The 21,777-nt window shown below is 49.7% G+C and overlaps 1 protein-coding gene across 6 annotated transcripts; it reads left to right on the top strand.

The window, feature by feature from the left end:
- Positions 1–4,517: 4,517 nt before the first annotated feature.
- Positions 4,518–13,548, top strand: SLAMF8 (SLAM family member 8). 6 transcript variants are annotated; one of them, XM_070608272.1, is made up of 6 exons: positions 4,518–4,539; positions 4,937–5,117; positions 7,715–8,041; positions 10,567–10,872; positions 10,960–11,061; positions 12,782–13,548. In XM_070608272.1, exons 2-6 carry the CDS (start codon positions 5,027–5,029, stop codon positions 12,841–12,843), a joined length of 888 nt encoding a protein of 295 aa, XP_070464373.1. In that variant the 5' UTR covers positions 4,518–4,539; positions 4,937–5,026; the 3' UTR covers positions 12,844–13,548. The 6 variants fall into 6 exon arrangements, with proteins under 6 accessions (XP_070464373.1, XP_070464372.1, XP_070464374.1 ...); XM_070608271.1 differs by having other exon boundaries at positions 4,534–4,745; XM_008520492.2 differs by lacking the exon at positions 4,518–4,539 and adding an exon at positions 4,670–4,765.
- Positions 13,549–21,777: the final 8,229 nt, after the last annotated feature.

The following is a 21,777-nucleotide window of genomic DNA, read 5'->3' as shown; positions in this document are numbered from 1 at the left end:
CATATATAGGGTAAGAAGAGAGAAAAGAACTCCATAGCTGGGTTGAGGATGGAGAGGCAGCCTGGAACTGTCCCTTAAGGGAGAGAGTAAGAGGACAGCTGGGAGCCTCGTGGCTGCCCTCTGGTGGCTCTCTTGGGTAGTCAAGGACTTAGGCTCCAGCCTGATCCATTCATTGGATGGCTTCATTGCGAGATGTGATTAGACACCTGGTCCTTGTCTTGTATGTGGCTGTAAAATTTAGATACCAACAGTAAAAAGAGAGCATAGTCCTTCCCTAAACCAGGCAGGTTGCACATATTGAGATTTCTGTCAATTTCAGGTTTGTTATTTAAAATTTGGCTAGAAAACAGGGTCTTCTACATTTTTACTTAAATGAGCATCCACTCAGCAGCTCTGTGTCCTTCATCTTTGTATTGACTGTGATTAGAGCAGCTATAGACAGGGTACACAGGAAGGGGGAGACCCAGGCTTTTCCATCGAATACTGGGATATTTCGTGCCCTGTACACATGTTCACATCTCCCTCTGCACTGCTGGAAGAAGCTGCAGTTGGCAGGATCTGGAGTGGTCAGCAAGTCTGCTTCTTCAGCATGCATCACTCTCTGTGCCTTTGCTCAGAGGAATTCTTCTCTCAAGCTCTTTGAAAGAACAGCCTACGTTGTATTTGTTTCCAGAATTCTTTCCCATGGGGGCTACAGATCAATAGTGACTTTTCCTCTTCTTATCAGTCTCATGATCACTGTCATCATCAGCATGAGTTCCTGACCTCAAGGGGCTTACACATGCTAGATGCTCTATAAACATTTGTTTAATGCATTAGCATGCATAGGATGGGAATCCGACAAATGTCTGGTGAATGAGTGAATGAATGAGTGTGTTTCCAGCTCCCTACTCTCTCCCTCAATAAAGCACAATTCTGGCTTTTTTTCTTTTGTATGCTCTCTGACTTCAACCCATGGAAAGGTGTATCTTTGCCTCAAAAGCAGACCCTACCTAAGCCTCAGACACCTTGCACGAGGAGCTATGGGTTATTTCACTGGGCTCACTCTTTCTCCTCTCTCCTCGGTTTCTCCCTCTCCAGCTGTGTGCATCAAAGATTCCATTCCCTCTACTTGCTCCCAGAAGGGCCAGGATGAGGGTGAGGCAAGAGAGGTGACTTAGGCACAAAATTTAAGGAGGCACTTATGCTCAGGGCCATGTACCTGCGAGAGTGCCATCTCAGAGGAGGAAAGGTACATCCATTCACACATGCAGGCAATGCCTCAAACCCAGTCTTCCTGCCACATCACAGACTGCTGCCTAAGCCAGCTGGTAAGGGAGAGGTGTGCATGAGCTCCCCCACCCAGGGCAGCCTTGGGGCTGGCCAGTGCCTGGTGGCGTGGTGTCAGCTGGCAGATCATGCAGGCAGACGGTCCACTCTGTGGGAACCATATAGGTGAAGGTGGACACCAAGATGGGGCTTAGGAGGGGTTCTACCTGCCTCTTCAGCCCCCATCCTGCACCGCTCCCTTGAAGTGATGCCCAGAGTCCCACCCACTCCCCAGTACACTCTGCCCTCTTCCCTCACCCTTGGCTCGCAAAAAACCTGCCGAATGCCCCTCCCTCCTGTTGGGCACTCTGCCTCTGCCTCCTTTCCTGCTGGGCTCTTCTCTCCTCAAACCTCCCACCTTTTTTTCCCTTCTCCACTTCTCCTCCTGGGAGAAGCATGGCCTCATTGTGCCCTCAGGCCAGTCCAATGAGCAAGGACAAGTGTGAGTGGGCAGGGACAGGGCATCACAATTGCACCCTTCACACCACACCCAAATTCCACCCAGCCCTGAGTCTCTGCACCCCAGCTCCCAGGGTTAATGGTCAAGCTCAGGAGGCTTATTTGGCCACAGTTAACACCTGCTCCCCGCTCCAAGCCTACAGTGAAGGTGGGCTAATGGCAGGCGCAGGCCTTGTGCCTGGCAGATGGAGCTACTGCGCCTGCCTGGGCTGTGGCAGGCAGACTCTGCTGGCTCCGGGCTTCCCAGAAAGGCCCCAGGGAGGCTGAATAGCAGCCCCGGCTGCCAGCTGCTCTCTTAATTAAGGAATGTGGGGAGTGGCCCCTTTGAACTCACCAGCTAATTTACTCCAGTGCATTCCCTCTGTGGCTGGGTAATTAATGTAGTCTGAACCAATGATTAGCAGTTGGGGGAGAACCTGCCGCAGCAGACTTAACCCTTCCTGCGCCTTCATCTGCCCATCTTTCTCCAGTCGTCACAGGCCAGAAGTCTTTCCCTTTGGGGAGGTGGGATATTTTCCAGTCCTCACCCAACCACCTCCTTCCCCCTTTCTCAGCTTCCCTGAAATTCCCCTCAAGGAAAAGGGCTGGAGGGTGGGGGAACAGGGAAGATTGCAACTCCTTTTCTGTTTGGATGGACCACTATGAATGACCAATTCTGCTAAGACAGAGTGGGACTGCTAACTGTCTCCTGCAAAGGAATTCAGCACCTGTATTCCCAGCAATCCCACCCCGCCAGGGCCCTGACACCTCAGAATCATTCAGTCCACTTCAATACATGCTTCGAGGGCACCACCTGTTGGAAAGCCTGTCCTTGGAGATATACTAGGTGCAGAAGGCCAGGGGGCCTGATCCCTGTCCTCATGGAGCTCCCAGTCTGGGAGAGATGGAGCAGGGGCTGCTCACACCTCAACACAACTTTATCTGCATCTGCCCAGCACTCCCCTCCTCCCTCACTCTGGCCATTTAGTAGCAATGATGAATATTCTTTTGAGTGCTGACTATGCACCAGAACCCATTCTAAACCCTTACATGTGTCACTCTTGCCACACTGATGGTAATTATTGGGTTACGTATCCATCCTCTCATCGAAACTGCGGACTCCTTGAGGACAGGGGCTATGCTTTCATCTGTGTGCCCAGCAGCTGGCACGTAAGTAGATGTTCAATAAATGTCTGACGCATGAATGATGGAATTGACAATGGAGTCATAAATAATACCCCTCGCTTGGCCTCTCTGCCTCCTAGCCAGGCGGCTTCCAAGTTCTGTCATGACTCCTGCTCTGCCCCTTTCTCTCCACTCTAGAGATTTCCTTCCTGCTTCAGTCAGGACCATCCCAGCAGCTGCCAGCCAGGCTTCCCTGCCTCTTCTTTCTCTCCCACCAGCAGATTATCCACAGCTCAAATGGGCAACAGTCCCCTCCCTCTGAGCATTCTCAGAGCATTCCCTCTGTCCACCAGCTTCAGAATCATCTGGAGTGGAGTCCTTGTGAAAACTACAGCTTTTGGCCCCATCCCAGCCCCGCTGAACCAGAATCCCTGAGAATCCAAGTATTCAGCAAGGTTGAGGGCCGCCTGCGTCCAGAATAAAAACCTGACTCTTAATCTAGTCCTCAAGGCCTCCGTAATCTGACCCCAACACCCCTTTCCGTTCTCACCCACTTCAGCAATAAAGGATCTCCCGCCTTCCTTGTCCCTGGATCCCACCTGGGACTTTCCCACTGCCAAGCCTTACACACTCTGCTCTCGCCTCGTGCTCAGAGCCCACCCCCAAACCTCTGGCCCTCCCCTTTTTCTCAGCCTATCCAAATCACGCCTGCCTTCAAGGTACAGCTCAAATTCCATGCTTTAAGGGAGAGTCCCCGGCCCCCATCCACAGAGACCCCTTCCCCATGCCCCCCTGCAGCCCGGACTGCCTGTGCTGCCCTCTCGCACAGGGCTGTGCATGCCTGCAGTGGCCTTCTCCTCCCAGGCATATCTGTTTTTACAATTTGGGCGTGAGTGCCTGGAGGGTAGGAGCCCTACCCCAGAATCTCCTGCTCACCCGCCACCACGTCTGCCTCACTCCTGGCTGGGTCCAGATCAGAGCATCCAGTTTGACTGACAGGTCAGAAGCTATACAGGACCAGGTACTGCAAGCCACACTCAGGATGCTCGGGAATTTTCCTCATCTCACAAAGCCTTCCCTGACTCGAGAAACCAAGCAACTCAAAGTGGGACAGGAATCAGGGTGAGGAAGTGGTGACTGTGGCAAAATGGGCCACACTCCACAGGTGGAGACTCAAGTCCCAGCTCTGCCACTCTGTGACCTCCGCAAGGTGCTATCCTCACTCTGGTTTTCAAATCCCCCCGTCTCTGACAGTGTGATAATAAGATCCTCTCAGAGAAGAGTCGTAGGGCTTCCAGGAGGCAAAATATGTCACCATATCTAGAATTCATACACTCACTTTACAAATGTGTATTATACATCCATGATGTGCCAAGCACTGTGGGAAACACAGAAATCAATATAAGACCTTGCTGGCAAACAGTCTGTGGAGGCGAGGAAAGTGTTGCAAAGTAACGTGCTAAGAGTAATGACAGAATAATGGGCACACCACAGGGCACAGGAGAGGAGGTTCTTCACTCTACCTGTGGTCAGGAAGGCTGGCATGGGAGACTGGGTGGCTGCATGCCAAGTCCGGAAGGATAAAGGGAACAGCATGCCTGGTGGAGGAGCAAGTACAATTCATGGGGTGTGAAACTGGGAGTTCTGAGAGGAGGCAGCTCTGGCCTGGTATGGTTAGACAGCAGAAAGGATGTGGGAGAGCAGCCTGGAGAAGTGGGCTGGAGTAGATTTAGGAGAGCCTTGTACGCTAAGCCTAGAGTTCAGTGTTTACCCTGAGGGCAGCGGAAGAATTTTAAGCAGAGGAAGTGGAGCTGGGAACTGCATTTTGGAGCGCTCTCTGTGGCTACAACAAGAAAGGCAGACAGTGGGGCCAGGTGGGATGCAGGGAAGCCCGGTGAGAGTCAGTGAGAAGGATGTAGGCTTGTGTGGGGGCGCTTGTCACCTGCGATTGCACTGGCCAACCATAGGCATGTGAAAGAGGCTTACTTACAAAAATCAGCTCCTGAAAGAGCTCAGCTAGGCCTGTGGCCAACTTCCACTTTACTCTGGATGTTTTCACTTTCAGGGCATCTTGTTCTGAGTCAAGATTCCTCCTTCTGAACATGGGACTTTCCGGAAGGACCACAGCTTCTTCCGTTCATCCACTCGACTTGGGATGTTCTGGATTTTGGTTGTTGAGGGAGTTTGCCTGCCTCTCCGGAGAAGGATGGCTGTGTGGTCCCTATGGAGTCTGCTTCTCTGGGGAGGTAAGTGGGGCAGGTGGGTGGCCTGTCCTCAGAGAGCTGAAGGTTCCTCCTCAGCTGCCCCTTGCCAGACATCTGGGCAGGGCCCCCCAAACCCAAGTGAGAACCCAGGAGCTAAGGAAGTACCCGGTAAGGAAGACTGAAGCAAGATCTTGGGCAACCTCAAAAGCTAGGCAGAGGCAAAGAGAGGCAGGGTCCTGGGCGGAAGGAGGTAGCAGCATTAGGTCATCATGTCCATGAGACACAAGATGTTTTGTGGCAAGGCAGTTAATACTGAGGCAGGTGGCACCAGCTGTTTGGAAAGAGATGGCTGTGAGAATGGTGAGGGTCTGGCAGTGTTAACACATGGAAATTCTAAATACCATCTGGGAAGAGAAGGGGAGGGCAGGGCTCTTATATTCTGAGATGTCTTTCCACAACCTGTGGGAAAGCTCAGGCTCCTCCTGCAGGTCTGTGTAAGGGGAGGTGGATACTGAATAGGGATGAGAGGCGAGAGCAAGTCAAATACAGTGTGTGTGGACTTGGGGTGGCCGATAATGGTGTAATGGAATGGCTGACACATCGGGTCTCTTCAACACTGGGCAGTCCCGCCATCCTGTCTGATGCCTGACTTCCCTTTCTTGGTTAACACGTGATCAGTGTGACTAGGTCAGCACTTCAAGGCCAGGGTATAGGAATTGTGGGGTGTAGCAAATACTGAGACAACTTTGCTTACATCAGAGACTTTGAGATGACTTTATCCAGAGTCCCCTGCCTGGGTTCCCGGCCTTGTGCTCCAAAAGCCCTACAGATCTCAACATTTCTAGACATGTGAAGGAAATCCCTCAAAAAAAGGAATCTTGTTTAGTTCACAAATCTTTCAAATCCTTAGACATGGGAGGAAGCAAAAATAATTTTTCCAAAGGGCTCTTAATGGGAAACAAGATGAATGCAACTGATTGGGTGCACCCCTGGTTTTACGGTTGGGACAATGGAAGCCCAGAGAGGGAGGGGAATGTGCTGAAGTTCACACAGCTCATTCATGGCAGAGCCAGGGCAGGATGGAACCTAGGAGTCTTGATTGACGTCCAGTGCTATTCTCTCCGTATGATATGCCTCCACTCTGCATTAACACTGAAGCCATCTCCAGTTAGGCCTCAGATGACTGGGGCTGGGGAGAGCAGTGAGATAGATGGGCAAGGGACTGGAGTTGCCAGTGGCTGGCTGAGTCACCATCCAGAACACGTCTCCCTAACCAAACTCCCAGCACTTGGGTATGTTACACGTCTGCTCTTATTCTGCTCTGCACCCCAGCGCCCCCACTGTGCCAGGCACAAGGTAAGTCCTCAGCAATTCCCTCGTTCATCCAGCAAAGTTTACTGAGCTTCTCCTATATCCTTCTTCTAAACAGTGGTGGCACTGGGAGTACAAAGATGAAAAGAGGAACTCACAGTCCAGTGGGAGACGCTGACACGTAAACAGACAATAACAATAGAGGGATTGGGGCGTCCGTAGCGTGATCGCAGGCCACCATGGGAACACAGAGAGAGATGGGGGAGGCAGTGATGTTTCAAGGATGAGCAGAAATTATCCAGCAAAGGAGTCAGGGTGGGCACTTCGAGCAGAGGTGGCACCCACACACCTCAAACCGTATGTTCCCAACAAAACTCAGCAACTTCTCATTCCACACCCCACCCTCCACCCCTCCCCAGCCTTCTGTTTCTCCTGTTCTGGATCACAGAGAATGGCACTCAGTGGGTCCCAAGGACCTGGGAGCCATCCTTAATTCCTTTCTCCTTCACTCCCAGATCTCGCTGATTACATCTTAACCTCTCTCAATTCCTCCCACTTCTCCCCATCCCAGGGGCTCCCTTCCCCAACAAAAGTTTCCATCACTCTCCTTTGGATTAATAGAAGCAGCCTCAGTCTTACTCCACCTCGAATGCATTCTCCACACCTCTGCTGGAGTCCTCTTTCTAACCGTGCATCTAATCATGTGACTCTCTTACTGAAAACCTATCGGAGGCCCCCCATTGCTCTAAGGATAAAGCCCAGACTCCAGAGTTGCTTTCAGGGCCCTGCATGATCTGGCTCCCGCCAACCCTGCAGTGAAATTTCTTACTCTCCCTGCAGAGAACTACTTTCAGTTCCCCATGCACCAGGCTCTCACACCCTCCAGGCCTTTGAATGGGCCCTTCCCCTGCCTATAACACTTCCCCATCCCCCACTCCAGACAGCCCTCCACTTGGCCTGGCTGATTCCCACTCCTCCTACACGTCTCAGCTTAACCATTTCTTCCCTGAGCCCCTCAAGGCTGAGTGAGGTCACTCTATCATCCTCACTGTGTTCTCCTAGGGCACCCCTTTTTTCCTATCATTGTACTTAACAATATATTTTAATTGCTTGCTTAAGAGTCTGGTTAAGAGTGAGCTCCATGAGCAGAGAGACCGAATTCTCTTCCTTACTGTTTTATTCCCAGTCCCTGGCACAGTGCACCCTCCTCAGCTTGGGTGGAGGGAGTGGGGAGAGGGGCCCTGATCTGCTCCGTGGCAGCTTAGCTGCGTGCACAAGAGAGACAAGGAGCTTGGGACTGGCAGAGTAACGGTTCTCTGTTCTTTCAGCTCTACTTCCTGCTGCAGTCACTGGTACCCAAGTGCAGGGCCAGGTAGGGGGCTCAGTGCTGCTGGTGGCAGAGTGTGCCCCTGGCTTCCAAGTCCGAGAGGCCATCTGGAGATCTCTCTGGCCTTCGGAGGAGCTGCTGGCCACATTTTTCCGGGGTTCCCTGGAGACTCTGTACCACTCCCGATTCCTGGGCCGAGCCCAGCTGCACAGCAACCTCAGCCTGGAGCTCCAGCCACTGGAGTTTGGAGACAGCGGCAACTTCTCAGTGCTGCTGGTGGACACAGGAGGTCGGGCCCAGACCCAGATCCTGCAGCTCAAGGTGTATGGTGAGTGCACCTGACACTGGCTTTCTTACCCTCCTTCCTCCAAAGCTCTAGAGAGGCATCCTGAGTCCTGGGAGCTGGAGAACTGGGTTCCAGAGACCTCTGGCCTCTGACTTCATGACTGATTCAGGGAACAGCTGCTCCCTGCAGCCACATCTAAAAAAACTCCTCAGGTTCTCCCAGGTGAGCTCCTATGTGGGGCAGCCTGGCTTTACCACCCACAGCCCTTGTCTGAACTCCAACTTGGTCCTTTCTTGGCTCAGTGGCCTTAGACATAATGCTCAGCCTCCCTGACATTCACCTTTCTCATTTGTAGAAGGAGCGTCATAATATTACCCTGTAGATGCCTATAAAGGTGAAATACAGTGACATTTGGGACAGAGCTTGCCTGCTCTCCATTCATTCTAAGATCATAAGACATGCCATCGTTTTATGTACCACAAAAAAGGAAAGACAATATTGCCAATTAACTTACGACACAAGGCTTTTTATTAAAATATTAAATTATAATTATGGAATTTTTATTTTATATTTCTTTAAAGAGCTCTTTTAGATGTATTTAGAGATTTTAACTATATAATATTCATGAGTTCTCTCAGTTATTCATTGTTGCACAACAAACCATCCCCGAACCGCCTGAGTAAACACGACAACTATTTTTATTTCTCGTGATTCTGTGGGTTGGCAGGGCTCAGCTGGGAAGACTTCTGCTCCACGTGGGTTTGCCAGGGTCGTTCATGCAGCTGCATTCAGTACCTCAGCTGGAGTGGCTGAATCCACGGGGGGGCTGGATGGGCCTTTCTTTCCAGCAACTCCACCTCCACCTCCACCACATCTACCTCCACCATCACTTCTACCACCATCACCACCTCCACCATCACCTCCACCTCTAGGTGGGGAGAAAAAGCAGGGAGAAAAGAAAAAAAAAATTGAGAATTGAGAATACGGGTGACAGCTGGGAAGAGGGAAACAGTGAGGGGAGAGAAAGGCAGAGCAAATTGGGGAGGAGAGACACCCCACCCTGAGACAGCTAACTGGCTGTCCTCTGGTGAACCACTCGGAGTGCTGGTGTGCAATTGGATGGTTGCTCTTCTGGTTGCACGCAGCCCTGAAGCAGGTTGCATGGCTTGGCAAGCAGAGTGCTGGCTGGATGTCAGCACCCCCACCTTCACCTGTTGTCCCCTTAGCCCATTGCCCTTCTGCAGTGAATAACCTACACAACCGTACAGGCTGCCCTGGAGCCTCTCCCTGTTCTGAGTCTCCGCTGCCGCACATGTGAAATGAGGACATTGAATGTGATAATACATGCAGCACCCACACCACTAAGCTCTAAGACGCCTTGTTCTCAGCATCTGAATTACAGATTTTAAGGAAATTGCTGTTTTATTGCTTCCAAATACATAGCGTGATTAGAACTAATTGCGCAAAGCTGCCAAGCAGCCGTCCTTAGGAGCTTTGCTTTGACAATAGATAAGAATGATTTGAATTAGCAGATCAGTTACTAGAAACGTCAATGGGTGTTTCTACTGTGCCTGATCGTGTTTGGAAGCAGCTTGTCCTCTTAAGTAGTGTAAATATCCCCCCCGTAATCTTTGTTTATACTATTAGTGTGCCCAGCAAATCTTTTCTTCTTTCATATCACAAATCCCACCAGATTGAGCTGGCATTAATGAGGTTTTACTCTGCTTGATTTTAGAATACTATCAGAGACTGAGCCCTCCCGTCGTCACCAGAATGCTCTCCCGCTGGCCTCCATTGCCACAGAGACTCAGTAGTTACTCATCAACCCATATAGGAAAAGGCAGCCATGGCCTAGGATGTCAGGACACCAATTTATTCAGTGGCCCAGGTAGCTGAGCACCTGGAGAGCGAGGGTTATGGAGATAATAAGACAGAGACTCTACCCCCGTCTTCCTTCACAGCATTTTGTAATTATTTTCTTAATTACTCATAGTCATTTGTCAATATCTGTCTTCCTTACCAAAGTGTAAGCTCCGAAAGTCCAGGAATGTGCTTGTCTTCTTGGATGACTTAATAAATACTTACTGTCCCTCTGATTGATATATCATGAGGGAAGTGCCATGACAAGAGATAGACAGAGCCACACCTGGAATATCAGGGAAAGCTTCACAATCAAGATGATAAGCTGGGACATGAAGGATGGGTAGGAGTTTTCTAGGAGAATGAGAAGAGAAAGGTGTGTGTGCACAGCTGAACCATACGAAAGCATGAAAGATACAGAAGAGCATGACATGTTTGGGAGAACTAGAAATTAATGAGGATAGATGGGGAGGACCAGAGGGAGGCACAGCTGGAAAGATTGACACCATCCATTTCACAAAGGGTTTTGAATACCAGACTAAGGAATTCAGTTTCTGTCCTGTGGGTAATGGGGAGCCAGGCCAGGTTTTAGAGCAAGAGTGGCCTGGTCAGAGGTGGCATCTAACCTCGCGTGGGTCCCAGAGCTGGAGCTGTGGGCCCCACCCAGCGTCCCCTTAACCCACACCTGCTCCACTGTTCTTGCCCAGATGCCGTGCCCAGGCCAGTAGTACAAGTGTTCATTGCTGTACCAGGGGATGATCAGCCCCCCAACACCTGCCAGGTATTCCTGTCTTGCTCGGCCCCCAACATCAGCGACATAACCTACAGCTGGCGACAAGAAGGGACCATCGACTTTAGTATCGAGTCACAAGGCCTCTTCGCGGATGGACAGGTGCTGAGGGTTTCGCTGGGACCAGGAGACAAGCGTGTGGCCTATTCCTGCATTGTCTCCAATCCTGTCAGCTGGGAATCAGCCACAGTCACCCCCTGGGAAAGCTGCCATCAGGAGGCAGGTATGCCAAGGGCCAGGGGTCAGGGGTTGAGGGATTGTGAGGCATCAAGTCCACCTCTGACCCCAGCCCCTCCATGTTCGGCTCCAGGGAGGGCCTCCTACAAAGATGTGCTGCTGGTGGTGGTGCCTGTCTCGCTGCTCCTGCTCCTAGCTGGTCTCCTTTCTGCCTGGTACTGGGGCCCCTGCTCAGGTAGGAGTCCTACAGGTGCAGGAGGTGGACCTCTGGGAAGGAGGACAGGGTTTGGACCTCCTCCTATTTAGGCTTCAGATGGTCTGCCCTCCTTACCTCTCCCACGTCATCTCTTGGCTCTCTCCATCTTATATTTTGGCCTCCAATCAGACTGAACTACTTGAAGTTTCTTTTGCAGTTCAAATGAACTATTCTCTTACATACATCTACAAGCATTTGCACCTTCTATTCTCTCTGTCTGGAACACACTTTCCATGGTTTCCCCCCCAACTCCCCTTCTTCATTTGGCTATCTCCTTCATGATCTTCAAGGTGTGCCTGCTCCAGGAAGCCTTCCTGACCTTCTCCCCCACCCCCAGGCTGGGTTAGTGTCTTGCCTTTAATACTCATTGCTTACCCCAGTCACAGCACCCGTTGTACTTTCTCTCTTACTGAATTCTCAACCCTTTAAAGGTAAATGGTGGATCACCACTGGGCACCTAGTTGGTTTTAATAGAAGCTTGTTGAGTAAAAGTCTAGATGAGTCCAAACCCTTTCTTGCCTACCACTCCTAGGAAATGCTCCCTGAGAGAAACACCTCTCTGGCCAGGAGCTGACAGGGCCTCCTTCTCAAGGAGAAGAGAGAAGGGGAGACTCAGAGATTGGGCCCAGGTCTGAGCTCTACATCCAGCTTAGCCCCTGCCTTTGCCCCTGAAAGAAACCCCCGACTGACCCAAGCTTCTGGATCTGTCCATCCCAGGCTGACTTGGCTTGCAGGCCCCAGGGTGGAAAGAGTGGATCAGCAAGGAGAAGGAGGCAGGAAACCTCATTGTGGTGGGTGTTTCCTAGAAGGCAAGAGTTCTGGCCCAGCCACTGCACATGGAAACAGGGCTGGATGGCTGGCTCCTGTGTATTCTTTCCATGGGTGAGGGATGACGGAGGGAGCAGCTGAGGCTGCACTCCACCTAGAGATTGGCTCTAGCCCTTTGCCCCAGACAGTCCCTAAGATTTGTAGTAAGAAGATGGAAGCCAGGAAAAGAGCAGCATTTTGTTTTAATAGCTTTATTGAGATATAATTCACATATCATACAGTTCATCCAAAGTGTACAACTCAATGAATTTTATTATATTCAAAGAGTTGTGTATCCATCACCACAATAAATTCTAGAACATTCTCATTATCCCAAAACCCCTTAGCCATCACTCTCTAATCCCCCTTGCCCTCTAGCCCTCGGCAACCACTAATCTACTTTCTATTGTCTATTCTGGGGGTTTCATATAAATGGAATCATGTGCTATGTGGTCCTTTGTGACTGACTGCTTTCACTTAGCTTACTGTCTTCAAGGCTCAGAAAAGAGCAGCTTTGGCCACTGAGAAGGGACAGAGAGAACCCAACTACCTGGGACAGTGGAAAGGCTCCACACCAGGAGTCTGGAGGCTGGCCCCAGCTCTGCCATGTGGCTTCTGCCAGTCATTTAACTGGATCCATCCCAGCTCTAACTTTCTATACCTTCTATAGCTAAGTGTATGACATAGTTGCAGAGGAAGGCTAGACATTAGGAAGAACTTCCTGTTCTTGAAGCATTGCCTTTTCCAGGGTCTTAGAAGACGAAGAGAGATGTTCCTTTTCCTGAAGTGATCTGGGACCAGGACAGTTAGGATTCAGAGGCTTTGGGCCAGGCCAAGGATGCTAAGAGTCCCAACATTGGAGGGGTAACCTTCTTTCTGGTCTCCTTGCCAGGGAAAAAGAAGAATGTCTGTGCTGACAGAGTGGCTCCAGAGACAGAGAACCCGCTTGTGTAGGGTCTACCCTGAGGGAGGATATAAACTGATGTCTGGATCTTCAGGAACCCCCCTGGCCAGGCACAGGATGCTCTGGGACATAGCTGGTGTCTGGAAACCACCATGGTCCCTGTACCTCCCATGAGATTCCCATCCAGCCTCCCAGGAGGAGCCTGGGAAACCATCACCCTGGGAGCCATCACACAGAAAACACTGGCACAACCTTCCACATCCTTCCCCTTCTCTCTCCTCTCTTTGCACAACCTGGTTCTGCTCTGAGCAAGATGGGCCTAACGGAACATTCCCTCAAGGACAACTGGAAGCTCTCCAAGATCCACAGAGACATTGGCTAACCAGGGCATTCACTCCCCCGCCACTGTTCATGAAGCACTGTTATGGCCTGAAGTTGCCCCCCAAAATCCATATGTTGAAGTCCTAACCCTGAGAACATAACTGTGTTTGGAGATAGGGCTTTTAAAGAGATAATTAAAGTTAAATGAGGGCATTGGGATGTGCCTAATCCAATATGACTGATGTCCTTATAAAAAGAGGGAGAGACACCAGGGAAGCACCCACACACAGAGAAAAGGCCATGGGAGGACACAGAGAGAAGGCAGCCATCTGCAAGCCACGGAGAGAGGCCTCAGGAGAAACCAAGCCTGCCGACACCTTGATCTTGGACTTCCAGCCTCGAGGACTGTGAGAAAATAAATTTCTGTTGTTTAAGCCCCCGGTCTCTGGTATCTTGTTACGGCAGCCCTAGCAGACTAATACAAGTGTTAACCAACTTGCACCCAGAGGATTGCCTCCAACCTGGGTCCCAAACTGTAATAGATCTTAGACATTTGCACTAACAGGGAAACTCTGAATCACCCACTTCCAGCTCCAGGCCCAGCCCCTGTAGTTTGAGACCCTGAGGCTTCCTGACCACCAAGACATTATCATAGGAAAAGGTCTAGAAACAGGTAAAGGTGCGAAGTGAGGGACAAGGGTTTCTCCTTCTGGCCCAAAGGACTTTCAGCTCATCTGGGTTCGTGGCCCTGAAAGGTAATCTGCAGCTGTGAGACAATCAAGAAACTGTTAACATACCATGGCTGGGATGGGTGCCATTTTTCAGGGAACACCTTATTAACTGACACATTCACCATGCTCTCTGATCATCATGCCTCCTGGAGGAGCTGGGTGTGGGATTTGAGATTCTCTCCTCACTATCTAGCAGGGTGACCCAGAAAAGAGATATTAGATTTGCCCCAGTCAACAGGAAGTTCCTGCACAACTTTAAGAAAAGCAGCTCAGCTCAGGATGAGTGTCTCTGCCTGAGATTGAGAGCAAGGAGGCAGGAGAAGCTAAGTAGAAGGAAAATTACAGAGGTAAATGGTGCTGAGGGATCCTAGAATCTGCCACGCTCATTTTCAGATCCAAGTGCAGAAGAGCCACTCAAGTTCAAGTTCACTACTCAATGGGAAGATGGTCAACATCACTTTGAAAGAAGAGCATGATATATAACGTTATAAACCAAAGTTACCCACTAAAAAAATAGAAAAGAAAAAGAAGAGCATGTGGGGTGGAAGCTATAATTGTGACCATCATTGGAAAATACAATTTGCCACTGAGTGAGTCTAGAAAAGCTCTGGGCTTTTGCCACTGGAAAAAGCTTGATAAGCTACACTTAGAGATTAGTAGATGATAACATTCATGGTTACTCCCTTCCAGGTGTAATTGGATTTTTTCTGGGGCCTCACTGAAGCCTTGATAATAGAGAGGAAGGAGGCATTGAAGAAACAGGGGTAGGTTTTGAAGTATTTTCCCAGGGCAGCTTCACTCTACCCAGGATGTCAGTCCAGTCCAAGGATCCTGCCTCTTCTCCCCAAGTCCTGGGCAGTCACTTCACCTTGGACAAACGGTCAACACAACTGGCCTTTAGATTCACATGGCCACTCCTCCACTTGACTAGTCCTGGAATTTCCCTGGATGCTGGCTCTGCTCAGAGGTCCCCTGCTGGTCACCTGGCTTCAGCTAGTCCTCATGCCTTTCCTGCACCCACTTCTCTCCCATCACCTTCCCCCAATTTCACCTGAATAGTGCACATGGCCACCCAACCTGGCAGATTGTGTTGCCCACACCTGCCACCCAGAGACATTCCCCATGCCTGGTCAGTGAATCAAGCAAAACTGGCCTCAGTCCCTTAAAATGATGTGAAAGGGAAAGCCCAGGATCTAGCAATGAGCCATGGTGGTTGTATGGAAGAAACACACACGCACACCGCTCCCCACCTTCCTTCCCTTCATCCCCAGGGCCCCACCTCAGATCAGAGCAGTTCTGGATTGGAGGAGACCCCCACTCTCCCTTCACAAGGTAACTCTTAGTGAACTCATTTGGACAGTGGTTTTGTAGTGCGGTGCACCAGAGCCTTTCTGAACAGACCTACACCACTCAAATAAATTGATGCTCCCATCCCCAATGACTCACCTGTGAACTAGTGGACTAATTAACTCTCCAGTAAAAAAAACAAACGCTTCTGTGAGAACAATGTTTGTGTTAAGCATTGGGCTTTAAAAGTCACACAAGCGCAAATATTGACTGAGGGTCCAGCATGTGCTGGGTACACTTCCAGGAACTGGGGAATTGGTAATGAACAAAGCAACTCCTTTATGGAGTTTTATTTGAGATGATACAAATAAGCAAGTAAGGATATGTCAGATGTTGACAGGTTCTATTAAGAAAGATAAGGCTGGGGCCGGATCCTGGGCACGGGCGTGGACATGGCACCGCTCATCAAGCCACGCTGAGGCAGCATCCCACATAGCACAACCAGAGGGATCTGCAACTAGAATATACGACTATGTGCTCAGGGGTCTTTGGGGAGAAGAAAACAAAAAGAAGATTGGCAACAGATGTTAGCTCAGGTGCCAATCTTTAAAAAAAAAAAAAAAAACAAGAAGAAAGATAAGGCAGAGCAAAAGGCTGAAGAATGATGTGTTGGGGAGAAGGGGTCCATCTTAGATAAGGCAATCAGAGAACACCTTCTGATGAGGTGACACTTGAACAGGAACCCAGTAAAGTAGAATGAGCCATGCAGTGACTGGGCAAAGAGCGTTCCAAACAGAGACCAGAGATGCAAAAGCCCTGAGTGGCAGTACGGTTGATGTTTATGAAGAGTGGAGGCCAGGATGGCTGAGTGGCAGGAGGGGGTGGGAGGTGGAAGGGAAAGGGTCAGAGTGATGGCTTAAAACCAGAGCACGTGAGACCTCGCGGTCTTCAGAACACCCTTGCCTGGGGTTGGGGTGGACAGGAGAGCTCCCTTCTGTGTGGGTGTCAGACTCCTCCCACGACAACCTTTGCACCACTACTTCCAGTAGGCTCGTGGTCAGACCAGAATCCTCTCCAAATCTGCTTTTGCTTTTTCTTGTTTTCATCTTATTTTCCTTGAGCAAAAGCCTTTGTACCTATTCTTCTGTGCAAAGAACAAATACAAGCGCTGCTAGGACAAAGGAGTCATGTGACATAATGTCGGAGAGAAGGGAGAGGGGGCAGAGCAAGAGAGAAGGGTTAGCGAGACATTTATTTTTCATCAATGGAGATACAAGCACCCAATGCCTCATTTTTTAAAAAAGATGCTGCAAACATTAATGACATCTCTGGCAAATCTTCCTTTCATGTTTATGAAGAAGTAGCATCTGTTCAGTTACTCAGCACTAGGTTACTTACTGGTCTTCGGGGGAAGCACCATTTCCTTCCAGATTTGACTCCAGGGCTCCTTGCATCTTTTCTGCATGCAGACTGAAGGAGTGCCTCTCAAACTGCACAGTACAGCTATCCCCAGATCTGAGCAAGTTTTAATGGGTGCCTCCCCTCACGCTGTGCACTGCTCAACATGGGTCCCATCTGCCAGGAGGGGCAGGCTGAGCCCATGGGTAAGTAGTGAGAATACTCCCACGCATGACCAGCCTGCATCCAGTTCTGGGAGCCACACTTCCAGGGAGACACTGAAAAACTCAGTGTCTAGAAGAGAATGACCAGAATGGTGAAAAGTCTAGAGACCTTATCGTAAGAGAAATGACTGAAAAAACCAGTCATGTTCAATCTAGAACAAGAAACTCAGAGGGGCATAAGTCCACAGATATTTGAAGTGCTCTCACAGAGGCTAGACTATTTAACTGAGGAACATGTCACTGTGAGGCAGATATTGACTCATATGAATAACAGGATCTTAAGCTGGAAGGAAACTTTGTGGTTACTCAGTTCAAGTTTTTCATTTCTCAGGTGGAAAACTGAGGCCCAAAGAGATTGTTACTCCCTAGAATTACAGAATCTACCAGTGGCAGAGTCAGAATTAGTTTTAGGTTATCTAAATCAGTCCAGGCCCTTACCCTCCACCATACTACCAGGGAAGAACTTTCTAGCAAATGGAGAAATCCAAATATGAAGTGAGCCGTTTTAATGAATGTGCCTAAGCAGAAACCATCTCAGGGCAATACTAGAGACTAGAGACTTTTCATATTAGGTGGGGAGTTGCATTCGATCAGAAATGACAAATATGTGGTATATATATCCAGACTTCCACCTTCCAGCACCATCTCAGACGTGGATAATTAGTGATAACACATTTTTGCCACTGAGTCCACATATGGCACAATGCTCAAGTAATTCTGACCAATTAATTGAAGTGGGAAGCCAAGATGAAACCTATTTGCCATTCCCACCCTCGATAATCCTTAAGACCCTTCCAACATGAAGAATGAATTAAAAATGAAAGAAAGAATGAATGCATAGACAGTGGAACAAAAGAGACCAATGAAAGGATTTGGCTAGTGTGTCAGAAACAAGTTGTGCTTCCTACAAAGACGACTTATTCTGGTTTCCTTTCTTCTGACGCTTTTCTCAGTATGTTGCTCAGGGAATCTATCACAACTGAAAAAAAAAGGAGAGATTGATGGGAAGTAGTAATATTATTGCCAGAAAAGCACAAAACAATAGGAAATCAGCTAAACAAGTAAATCTAGAACATAAAGTCATTTTAAAAATCACGTTCTTTAGAATATTTAAGAATAAAGGGAAAACACTTGAATCAGTTAGAGTTCTTTGGATGCAAGCAACAGAAACCAACTCTGGTTTTAACTAAAGTGAAAGAAGGACTCTATCTGAAAGTTAGCTCAGTGTCTTAGTCCATTTAGGCTCCTGTAACAGAAGACCATAGTCCAGGCGCCTCATAAATGACCGACATTGAGGTCTCACAGTTCTAGAGGCTGGGAAGTCCAAGATCAAGGCCCCAGAAGATTCAGTGTCTGGTGAGAGCCCGCATCCTGGCTCTTAGACAGCTGTCTTCTTGCTGTGTCCTTACATGGTGGAAAGGACAAGGGAGCTCTCTGGGGTCTCTTTTACAAGGGCACTGATCCCACTCATGAGGGCTCCACCCTCAGGACCTCTAAATACCATCACACTGGGGATTAGGATTCAGCATATGAATTTTGGAGGATGCAAACATTCAATCTATAGCACTCAGAGAACCAAAGACAACACCGACCAACTGGGCCTCAGAAAGGACAAAGCCAGGTGGCTTTGGGGACACAGGCCTCAGGATAACTTCCTTAGGGACCCCCATGGAATAAATCTGTTTTGTTTTCTGTTCCCATGTCACTCACTGAAATGTAAATTCCCAAGAAACATACTAAGCTTGATTGGCCTAGCTGGAGTCAAGGATCCTCCCTTTGGGGGATGGAGAGGAGTTGCAGGACACCTTGTCAGAAGTGGGGGTTGGTTTAACAAAATTAAGTACCTAAAGAAGTTTGAATAGGAATCTGTAGAACAGGAAACACATTTATCTGTTCATTCAGTGAGCATTTATTCATCACCTACCATATGCCCCAGCACCAACTGGGATATAGAGATTCCTGAATAGTGGGCTCACAGTTCCTGCCCTCAAAGAACTTACAGTCTAGTGGGGAAGCAACATGTCAACAAATGCTTCCAATGGGTCAGTGATAATACAACCCCCAGCAAGCAATCAAAGGTATCTCCTGGCCTGTGAGAACTCTGTCCCCAAGGAGGGCCAATCAGGTCCCCAGGGGAAGCGGTGAAAAGGACAGAGGCTCTGACTGTGAGTAAAGCCTCAGTTGGTAGGAACTGAAGAAGGTACGGCATAGTGGTTTCCAGTGGCAGGTCTTCCCAGAGCAGCATCAGGGTTTTGGTTGACTATGTTCCTGGAATACCAAGACATCCCAGGCTGGTAGGCTGTCTTTAGATTCCCCTGTAGGTGTACAGGAAAGGAATAGCAGTCTGCTCACTTGGGGCTGGTGCCACCCTCCTGGGGTGGGGGGTCCTGGGTGAGATGACTGTAGTGAGACACTGACATGCTTAGTCCCACCCTCTAGCCCACCCTGTTGGCCTTCAGGCCTGTATCATCTCACTGGGGCTGCTCAGACCCTGAGGAGTCTTCCAAAGTCAGGTAAAGTCATTTGAACTCAGCTTAGCTGGAGAAAAAATGAGGAGGTCCAAGCTCGGCCGGCTGCTCCACTGTCCACTGGCTGACCCATTTGCCATTCGCCCACCTTCAGCCAGCTTAACTGCAGATGCTCAGTGCTCTGGCAGACTCACTGTTGGCCTGCTTGCCACGCCAACAACCCATCACCTCCCACCCTACCTACCCACAAAGCGACAATCAGCTGGTAGCCTTGCTCAGAAATACACTGGGATCTCTCCTGTCCCTCACTGATAATAACCTTACAGCCTAACATTCCTAGAAAATCCCTAACAATCCCCATATACACCAGAGGCTTTGGACTCCTCCTGAGCACTGAACACAGAGCCCACATCCCCACACACAGTGATGGCTCAGCATGAGAATGTGAGAGAAGCAGATGGAAGAGAGACTGACCACAGGCCTGGCCACTCCAGGAAGAGAGACAAGGAATGCAGGGGTGGGGCTGAGGCTCCCATCTCTGGTTTGCCTGGTGTCCTAAGACCTGAGCAGTCAGGAGAAGGTGTAGAGCTCTCTTCCGTGTACTCGCCTGGGAGGAAGCCAGAGTACCAGCTAGAGCCTCAGCCAACTCCAGGCACCAGTTAACAGAGAGTTTATTCTTCTAGATGCTGCGTCCAGAAAGGATGAGCACAGCAGCAAGATGTCCACCAGTTCCTTCCCTGTCCAGTTATCCCCAGGAGGCCATGAGCACAGATAGTACTACCCTTCCACCAAGGCAAGAGGGCTGCTGCCCTGGGCCCGTCCTGCAGGGCCTGCTCTGGCTCTCCTCCACGGGAAAGAGCCAAGGGTACATCCTCCTGGAGCTCACTCTCCCCCTTCTAGAACACACTCCAGGAATCCAGAATCCTGGAATTCCCTGTCCAAATGGGAATCTGGGACTTATACAAGCCCTTTTCCTAGGTTCATCCTCCCAAACATGGACCAAACTGCCTATATGCGCAGGCTGAGGTCTGAAGGTAGCTAAGGGGCAGCTTTGGGGGACAGTGTGGAGCTTAGACACAAAGCCTGGGGTGTCCACACATGTGGGCACAAGGTGTTTCACAGTGAGGACTGGAGTGTGGGTGAGAAGAGAAGGGAGTCTGGCCTCAGTCCTGGGACGAGGGGCCAGTTCTCCCTATGCTACCAAGTTCTGGAACAAAACCCCAAAATGTCCAAAATTTCTGAATCCAGATCTGGCCTTCCAGGTCATTTTAAAGGTATGTTGGTCAAAGTAGGGGGACAGGATACGTTTTATGTAACAAACTGTTAGCTTAATTAATCAGGATGAATGTGAAGGACAGGCCTGAACGTGGGGACCCTGCCCCTGGACTTTTTCCTATCATGATCCCCATCCACCTCCTGGACCTGAGACCTCCTCTCATCACAGAGAGCAATCCCCCAGCTCGCACTGTAGCTCAGAAGCAGCAGAACAGAGTGGGTCTGGAATCAAACTAGGGACAACGGCCCCTGATTTCCCGGAGGACGGAGCTGTCTGTCTGCAGCATTCACCGCTCAGCACATCACTCATGAGCACCACTGCGTGCCAGAGATGCTGGGAACACAGCTGTGAGCAAAATAGACAGGTCCCTACACCCAGGAAGCTTGCAATCTAGTTGGGAGAGACAGACATTAAATAAATACACACAAATGTTTAATTCAAATTGTGCTGAGCTCTATAGAAGAAAATAACTAACAACCGTGAGCAAGAAGAAGGAGGGAGCAAAATATAGCTGGTGCCGGGCAACACAAAAGGCCTCTCCGAGCAGGGACGTTCCATCTGAGACCAGCAGGGAGAGGAGTCAGCAAAGCAAAGTGGGGAGGCCTGCCTCTGAGGATGAGCATACTGGAAGCCCTTCTGGAAAGATCCCAGCATATATGAACATCTGAAGGAAGGTCCCCATGGCCAGAGGGTAACGAGCAAGGAGGACTCCCGGAGGAGAGAATGGCAGAGGTCAGATCATGCAGGGTCTGGTAGGACATGGTAAGATTTCAAATTTAATTCTAAATGTAAAAGGAGGCCACTGAAAGTTTTAAGAAGGGAAATGACATGATCAGACTTGCTGCTTTTTTTTTTTTTTTTTTTTTTTGAGGAAGATTAGTCCTGAGCTAACAACTACCACAAATCCTCCTCTTTTTGCTGAGGAGGATTGGCCCTGAGCTAACATCCGTACCCATCTTCCTCTACTTTATACGTGGGACGCCTACCACAGCATGGCCTGCCAAGTGGGCCATAAGTCCGCACCCAGGATCTGAACGGGCAAACCCCGGGCCGCCAAAGCTCAACGTGCGAACTTAACCACTACGCCACCAGGCCAGCCCCGCAATCTTCCTCTTTTTGACTGAGGAAGATTGTTGCTGAGGTAACATCTGTGCCAATCGTCCTCTATTTTATGTGGGATGCCACCACAGCATGGCCTGACAATCAGTGCCAGGTCCACGCCTGGGATCCAAACCTGCAAACCCTGAGCCACCAAAGCGGAGCCCGAGAACCTAACCAC

Source organism: Equus przewalskii, unplaced genomic scaffold (genome assembly GCF_037783145.1).
Source record: "Equus przewalskii isolate Varuska unplaced genomic scaffold, EquPr2 ChrUn-6, whole genome shotgun sequence".
In the NCBI taxonomy this organism is placed as follows: domain Eukaryota; kingdom Metazoa; phylum Chordata; class Mammalia; order Perissodactyla; family Equidae; genus Equus; species Equus przewalskii.
The sequence above is the reverse complement of the archived record's forward strand: the minus strand, read 5'-3'. Positions and strand labels throughout refer to the sequence as shown.